At 41.9% G+C, this 8,838-nt stretch overlaps 1 protein-coding gene across 1 annotated transcript in view; it reads left to right on the forward strand.

Annotated features, from left to right (window-relative positions):
• The window catches only part of ARMC8 (armadillo repeat containing 8), a 111,631-nt gene extending 106,907 nt beyond the window's left edge, over positions 1 to 4,724 (forward strand). Inside the window, exons 20-22 of the mRNA XM_018553911.1 lie at positions 1,185 to 1,257; positions 2,390 to 2,483; positions 4,245 to 4,724. Of these exons, the coding sequence (XP_018409413.1) occupies positions 1,185 to 1,257; positions 2,390 to 2,483; positions 4,245 to 4,278 (201 nt within the window). The 3' untranslated portion in view covers positions 4,279 to 4,724. The remainder of the gene's footprint in view (positions 1 to 1,184; positions 1,258 to 2,389; positions 2,484 to 4,244) is intronic.
• Positions 4,725 to 8,838: the final 4,114 nt, after the last annotated feature.

The raw sequence follows: 8,838 nt of genomic DNA on the forward strand, positions 1-8,838 counted from the left end.
GGGCAGTAGGTGACATCACACGCCTGTTAGGGGGGGAGCGGCGACACTGTTTCCTTTCTTGCCTCGGGCGCAAAAGGAGCTGGCTATGCACCCGCGGTGCTCGTGCTGTCCGCTGAATGCGGCAGACGCCACTGCTAGGGAGAGGTGTCCCGCCCCTTTCCATGTGCAACATCGGCCACACGAGCACCGCAGGAGGACAGGACTCCGGGGTCTAGAACGCACTGGAATGTAAGCCGGCCGCCTCCCTGCGGGAGGGGGGTGTGGGGTTGTATTGAAGTCAATGGCACCGCAGCCATGCCCCCCGCCCACAGTGCGATCGCCCGCACCCGGAACGCAGGCACATTAGTCCGGTGCAGTCAGAAAAAATAGTGCATGCAGCATTTTTTCTGACTGGACCAAAACACTTATGTGCCATGCGTGAGCTGGCCAGAATGCGATCCAGTGCGTTCCGGCACCAGTCGGGCCGGAACGCCCTGGGGCTGGTGTGAATTAGCCCTTAAGGTAACCTCAGGTAATGCCCTTTTAAACATATGGTTAGCTTTAGAGTTTGATGGGGGGTTTTTACACAGATTCAGCTTAATGACAGTCACATGGACTGCTAGTGCTAGCCTCCTTGTTAAAATGCCTGCTTGTTCCCAGGTTCAATACTTTGAGGCACTGACTTAAAACAAGTATGCAGCAAGTGAATTCAGAACTGCTGATCTTTGCTTGCTCCAGGTCTGTAACTTAGAAAAGTATTTAACCAGAGTGTCAACACAATATTCAGTAAAAACTAGCATTGTTCAGAAGAGCAGCAGTGGGAGCCCCCCTATGTCTCTTATGGCAGCCTTCCTTTGTAATGGAACACTAATGAAAACCATTGATTTGGGTATCCTTAGTCAGGATTTTTTTTTCCCTCCTGTGTTTTTACTGTCTTCTGGTCCACTTTAGCAGGACCTGCTTTCCTGTGAACTTCTGGTTCCTTTCTCTGGCTTGCAGTCTTCATATATGTATATGGATATTCCATTAGTGCTTCATACTGTATATGTGCAGTGTGCAATATAAGCACAATCTATTGTTTATCACTAAGGTTTTACATTTTAGGTACCTGTTCATTTGTCACTGCTATGCTGTCAATGTTATGGCCAATGAATGAAATCTGAACACACAACTGATGCCATTGTATTCTGCCTTTTGTATCACAGGGTCATTCCAACCTGAAACTCCAGCTGGCTGCAATGTTCTGCATAGCAAATCTGACGTGGAATGAAGAGGAAGGTAAGAGATCACTGCCCTCTTAAAATGCCAGTTCATTGCCTGATCAGGCAAACTGTGCTGACACCCCCAGCTGATTAATTTTGGTTGCCAGTCTTTCAGGATTGCTGCAAGTCTGCATGTTTGTAAAGGTGCCCATACACTGCTCGATTCTCGTACAAGAATCGCGGGAAATCCCGCGATCGTACGAGAATCGAGCAGTGTGAACGAAGATGTGCGACCGTTTCTACTTTACGGTCGCACGTCTTTTGTCTAAGGAGCACGCTAGAAAATCGTACGATTTTCGGCTGGTTTGAACGGTGCTCGGGAGACAAATGCCGAACGGGCCGGTGTGCGCACGCGCACACTTCCCGTTCAGCATTGCAGTCATCGGAAGCCCGCCCCTCAGGGGGGCAGGCTTGCGATGATCGAGAGTACGATCTGCCTGTCCAAGATGGGCAGATCATACGTTTTTTTAATCACTTTACAACCATCGCAAAACTAAGGTCTTGCGATGGTTGTACAGTGTATGGCCACCTTTACATTAGTGGATTGTCCATGCTGGACCCAGTCACCATCTAGTGTCAAACTAAATAGGTCAGTCCATTCAGGTCACTCTTAGTGGCCCTGGTGGGGAAACCCTAACCTTTACACCTCAAATGGGCAACTGAATATCACCCTATTAAAGAAAAGTAGATCTGTTTTTAGATGGAGCTTATTATTATTCTAAGGATCAGATTTGTATGTGCCTGCATGACCAGAGACTGTTCATGCTAAGATTACAGACAGAGCTGGGCTGATGTACTAAGGGAATTGAGTATATCACACAATAAATTGTATGAATATTCACTTCTGGTGGCCGGTCATGTGCAGATGAAATAAGTAAACTGGAATTTACTGATTACATGATTGGATAATGAAAGTGAATATTTACGCAATTTCAGTTTCAATATTTTATGTGCTATTACTGTTAAGCCATTTTTCCCTCCCTTGTTTTCATTGCAGCTAGTATTATTTATATATATATATATATGTGTGTATATATATATATAATGTCTCTGATATCTATAGGGGAAGTCAGAGGATTAGAAAAATATTCTATAACCGCTTACGCGCTTCCTTCCAAATTTGCCAATGTAGTGCCTTCCCTCCACAGGTTCACAAGAGCGTCAGGATAAGCTGCGAGAAATTGGGATTGTTGACATTCTGCACAAACTGAGTCAATCGACAGATCCAAATCTCTGTGACAAGTAAGAGCGCAGTTGGCTTTTATATAATATGTTGACACATTCATTGGATGTATATATACCGGAGCCCCTGGAAAATCAGTGTCAGTCCCACACACAGCATTCATTGCATTTGATTAAGGGAAAGCAGAGTTAAAGTGAAGCATTTATTTTCTAAAACAATGTAAAACTGCAGCCTAAATACATTGGGGGAATTTGAGAACTGGAGCAGACAGAATCTGGAGCACTTGCACATAGTAACCAATCAGATTCTCTTTTTTTAGTTTGTTCAGTTAAGCTTAAGTTGATGAAAATGAAAGGTAGAAGCTAATGGTTTGTCATGGATAACTGCTTCAGATTCTGTCTGCTCCAAGTTTAATAAATTCCCCTCAATGTATGTATCTGCCTTCAAATATCGTTGCCCAGTACATTCAGTACCACGGGTACCCCTAAACCCAAATCTGCTAATACGCAAATACCCAAACCCTCTTGAACACCGAAGCTTACTTGTACAAACAATAGGGATTTGCGAGAGGTGAAGAGGCAGGCCAACCCTCGCATTACTTGACAAAAGATCCCTAGGTATAGTAGCGTCTCTAAAGACACTGGGCACACATCTGTGCTACTACAAATGCTTTAAAGTCCATTTCCACATTTGTAAGTGATTAGCATTTATTGCGGTAATGTAGAGGTGCAGTGATAATATACATGTGTGCACATTTTCATGACTCACATTGCAGGCTTTCTTAATTTTTTTATGAAAGTTTTATTAGGCCTGAAGCCTAAAAATTCTAAATTTTCTCCACAGGAAGTTCAGTCAGACACCAGGGTTGGATAGTAATTAGGCTGTAAACAGCTGCACCCCCTCCCTGTCACCCATTGTAACATGATCAGTAAACACTAGCTATGCCTTTACACACAATGCACTGTCCAGGGAAGGGAGGGGGGTTCACATTGCTCGCACAGCACAGAGGCAGACATTTGCATGTGGATATGAAGAGGAAAGCTAACAAATAATGTAAGCTTCTGTTTTCATATACAGCAACTGCATATGCCTGCTTTATGTACACTCGGTGTTCATTACTGTCATATGTTTTTTAGAAATACCTCTGCAGAGGTGGAAATTGACTTTAAGAAAGTAAAGGTTCACATTTAACAGATTAAAAAGTGTTGCAAATCTTAGATATATGAGTAAATGCCATTTTTACATGGCAGAAGACTGATTGGTTAGGGCGGGGGGGTTGTTGGTGTGTCGTGGCCGTTGTGCAGCTCCTTGCGTTATAAGGCCTGGTTCACACCTGGGCGTTTTACAGCGCTGATTGACGCGCTGTAAAATGCTCAGCATGCGAAAACCAATTTGCCTATGGGCATGGTTCCCACCTGGGCGTAGAACGCCCTACACCCAAAGAAGTACAGGAGCTTCTTTGGGGCGTATTTTCCGCGCGTATCCATTAGGATACAGCCGGATAGCCCTCGTAAATGCGTGTTTGTCGCGCGTTTCTTTTACCGCACATTGCGGTAAAAAACGCGCATATTCCGTACGCCCAGGTGTGAACCCAGCCTTAGACCGGGGTGTCTAACTGTTTCGTTCCCTGCAGGTTACACAGACCTGCCATGTAAAAGTGTTGATTATCCCAAATCCTTGCTCCTATGATAAAAGCTTATTCACAAGTAAAGATAATATCCAGACATAACAAAACAAATGGTTCTAAATGTATATAAATGTTTGTTAAAAAAATGTTGTGTTCATTCATAGAAAATTGATCTCCTTTGTGCTTTCTCTAGGGCAAAAACCGCACTACAGCAATACTTTGCATGATCTTGGGGGAAAAAAAAGTCGGCCTTCCATACACCACTTTTTTCCTACACCACCTCCTTTTCACATCGCCTACGGATGAACAAACAAACTAGTCTCGTTCCCTAGTGCACACAGTCACCTTGGACGTCTTCTCGCAGCTTCTGATGCGAATCTCAGCAGCTGCTACAGAATGGACTACTTTCTATATAACCCTTCCAGCCCCCGATGGATTATTAGTATTCATTTCTTTTGTTTTCACATTTTTGGGGATTTTTCTGAGCTATTTGGATTTTTAACGCTGTTGCTACAATCTTTTGTGTGCGTGGCTAAATACCTCAACCTCTGAGTTTTTCCTTCCTCTGCTTGCACACCTCCTAAGACTTAACATGCAACAAAACTTTTTTTTTCCATATTCTTCCCCACCAGCAATTTCCTAGGGCAATGGATTTGCTGTACAAAAAAAAAAACTTCTATAAAGTTTGTAAAATGTTATTTAATAAAAATGTATAAATATAAATATATATAAATATATATACATGCACATAAAGTGCAGGACAATAAGTGCCCCTAAAGTTTATGTTAAATTTTTGAGCGTACAGATATTTGTAAGTAAAATATATGAATTTCTGAAGTGAGTCTTTGTATATATTTTTGGTTTTCTACAGATAAATGGGTGACTGCCTGTGCAATCAAAGCTGAAATTATTAAATTTTTGTAACGCTTTTTTAGATGTTATTGTTCTAAACTGCAGCGTTCAATGCATTTGTAACTGCCAGGAATTCAATTCCATTTACTTGTGTGAAGCTGTCTATGAAATGCCAGAAAAACTCTTTGCTTCTGGCATTTCCATCACTTTTGGAGTGCAGCTTCGGTTGCATTGCTAAAAGAGCCACATTATGCATTTAGTGTTAAATACTAGATAAAGTAACAGGTTTGCTACATAATGGCACGCTCCGGCTGCTTCGGTCTCGCCACAGACCACCTGAAAGTTACTGTAGAAGTTTTGATTTTCTTAAAATCAAGGGCATTGCAGGCTTCTGCACCCCCACGTGACAGCTTTCCAGAATGATACAAATTGCACACAGATCTCCAGATATAAGAGGTTCTTCATTTTGTTTAAATCCTACAAACTGCAGGATTAATGTGCATCAGCTACACACATAAACATGCAGTTTCTATGATTTTAACTACATAAAGAAGCTCTTATATCTGAAGATCTATGTGCAATTCATATCATTAAGGAAGATTGCTGATAAGGAAGGCAAACCATAGAAACTTGCAATAGCTTCAGGGTGAAGTTGAGTCAATCTCCCTAGCAGTAGCAGAATTTTTGCACTGCCCCGCATGACATTGCTTGGGCCTGGCAATTGGCCACTCGGGCAAAGAGTGCAGCATTATGGAAGGTCACGGGGAATGTTTGAGTTTTCCCACACTTGGAAGTACTGAGTATATCTCACGACTTTGGTTGTGGATTGGGGTGGTGTGGGAGCCCAGGGGCAGTGCAAGTACTGCCTCCTTATGGTGCCTCCTATGCAACAAACCTGATACTTTGCTTAGCATGGGTAAAATGTAGGCCCCCCTTATTCACCCGTATTAACTTTGTGCCTGACTCCTCTTCACTTCAGCTTCAGTTGGTGGAGGTTGGAGTGGGGGAGAGAGTCTAAAAATTGCTGTCCAGTTAACATTCTGACCTTACACACTGCACATTCAGATTTTTGGACCCACTATGAGCTTAGGGAGTTAACAGGGCAGCAGCTATAACACTTCAGATGACCTTTAAGCCCTAACGCTCAAGCTGAAGAAGCAGACACAGACTAAATGAGGATCTGTGTTGACAGGCTTTTGTTTGAATTGGAACATCTTTCCTCTTATAATCAAGCAGGTGGATGCAGCATAGTCAAATGCAGTTCGGGAGGTCAACTGCAGGTCAAATGCACCTCTCAATGAACTCTAAATAATGTGAGAAGCATCTGAAATGAGACTGAATACAAGCGAAATGCACTTGATAGCCCAGTGACACAGGTCTTAAAGCTAAAATAGTGGCAAGTCCAGACCGGTTCTCAATGTAAAGCAAAGGGCATGGTGGGCTCCATATTGCAGTCATTGCTTGTGATAATTTGACTGTTTCTGTTCTACTGAATGAGGAGAATGTATCCAGTAGCGGTCTGGGGCTTTGAATATTGAAAAACTCCCTGCAAGTTGGCCTGATATGTCACTCTGAGCATCGGGTGCGTGCATTTCTCCAATGTCTGGCTTGAGGAGAGGGTAGGTAATCCTACTATCCATCGTTTGGTGAGATATCTGCTTGTTTATGGCCACCCATACCTTTCATCCATTTAAACTTCAAAGATGAATGGAAAATACTGAAATTGCCCTTGAAAGCCATGCTCCTCTAGTTTCTTTCTTTGTGACAAGAAAATTGCAATATGCAGTGTCTGAGCACAGTCTTTGTCAAGTGTGAGAAACGTGTTGTGGTCCCGTCACGTGGTGCATCGTATGTGATCACACTTGTACTGGTTTGTATTATGGGGCCACACAGCTAGTAAAACTTTTTTAATCAGATTTGCACAAAACAACTCTTACATCAGACTGCCTATCAAGGAATAGCTATACCTGAATTTGTTTCCACCACTCCTGTAGATCCAGCACAAAGCCCCCCTGTGCCCAGAGAGGGTCTAATTTGCAGGGTACGTCATAAGGGACTGTTTTGTAAATATACACCCTTTCCTTAAATGATTGTTTTCAATATATTCTCTAGATGAGTACATATGCTCTTCAGGTTTATGTTTTCAGAGAACAGAATTGGATTCCGTAGTCTCTCAGCCCAGCCAATGACCATCAGATATTTTCTTACACATTTTAAACATACTGATTTCAGAGTGTCTGTAATTTCATATTGAATTTGGGGGCAGCCAGCCGCAGAATCCGCGCGGGATGGGCTATTGCTGTATATTCCATTGTGGAAAGAATGCAGCTACTAGTCAGTTGTGTTTCATTAGAAGCAGCTTTATTTTTTGGTATTGTTTATAATGGCTGTAACTACATCAACCTATATGACAAAGGGAAACATTAAAATGGGATGCATGGTTTTATTTCATTGAATTTTTTGTTCAGAGCTTGATGCGTCGGGACAATAATTGATTGAAATACGCCTCTGCTCTGGTTTTCCTAGCAATGCAGTGCCCCATTTCCCCTGCAGATGGAGTTCTTACATCATTACATACTCCCTCGACTGTTCTTTTCCTAAGGCTACAAGAGGAAAAACCATTGATTTTATTAAGAAGAAAAAAAAAGACAATTAAAGAACCTTGTATTTACTATTGATCATCTGGGAAGCTGGATTGCAAGGCCCTGTGGAGTGTTCTTGGGCAGAGGTATATGCCTCAATCTGTGCGGTTGACACCTGCTGCTTAAAGTATACAGAGAGCATGGATCAACGCATATTAAATATAGTAGTCACAAACATATGGGTAACGCATTCTGTATAATGGCAATATTTCATTCCTGTGGTCAAAGCATATGTTACAGAAATGGAATGGCCCTCAGTGTCCACATGTCTAATACACAGTGTATGGGACATGATGACTCAAAGACCCTTAGGCCACTCTAGTGGAGGGGGGCCGAGGCTGAAGGACTGGTCTAATAGCCGGCTGGCTGTGAGGATGGGGTAAGTGTAATATTTTAGTTGTAGCACCTAGACAAAAACAAGCAGTGTGATAACCCCACTGCAAGGGTTAATACAAGTTTTTTTTTTTTCTTTAGGGCTTTAATATCAAAATAACTTTTTTCAGAAACAGGTCACTCATATAACATTTACTGCAGGTGGACAACTTTTGAACCATCTATAAATACAGATATAAGCACTGTCAATTGCTTTAGAAAACCATATTCACTGTTCATATTTAGATACCATTTGTAGGCAGCCACAATGAAACTCATGCCAGTGAATATATACAGTTCTAGGTGTTCATCAGATCGTGTGATTTCTTCTTCTTCAGCTGTGTATAATTCAAGAATACTGCCGGAGAAACGACTTGTAGGTCCATAATTTGTCCATATGACTTACAGTTGGTGTTTGCCTGTAAAGGCCGAGTACCTTAAACTGGCCTTACATGTTCATTTCAATCTTGCATTCTTTTCTAGATCTGCCAGCAACTAGTTGTTGATAAATTTAAATTGTATAATTAGATTATAATATGTATGACCAGCTTTGGAATTCAAAGTGTATGTGTGCTGTTCATTTTCCCCATCCCATTTATATTGCACCTAAACACAGGTTCTGTGTAGCATGATTCTCTGCAGGAAGTTTAGTATGCACAAGAAAAATCTGCCTCAAGGGGGATAAAAAACATATTTCACATGCGTTTATTTCCAGTTTGTTCCAAACACATCCTGTGCAGAAGAGGAATGTAATGTCTCCTAATATAAAGGGACTCTTATTTTGCCATCTGTTCCTGGGGTTTCCTGAAATGCAGCGTCACCAGTATTGGTATAAGAACTGTCAAATGCTACAATTGTTTTGTCTTTGCATGCTCTGCTGTCTGCTTTACATATTTTTACAGTTCAGTATTATATATATAG

This window comes from Nanorana parkeri, unplaced genomic scaffold (genome assembly GCF_000935625.1).
Source record: "Nanorana parkeri isolate BGI_ZX_2015 unplaced genomic scaffold, ASM93562v1 scaffold134, whole genome shotgun sequence".
NCBI lineage: Eukaryota > Metazoa > Chordata > Amphibia > Anura > Dicroglossidae > Nanorana > Nanorana parkeri.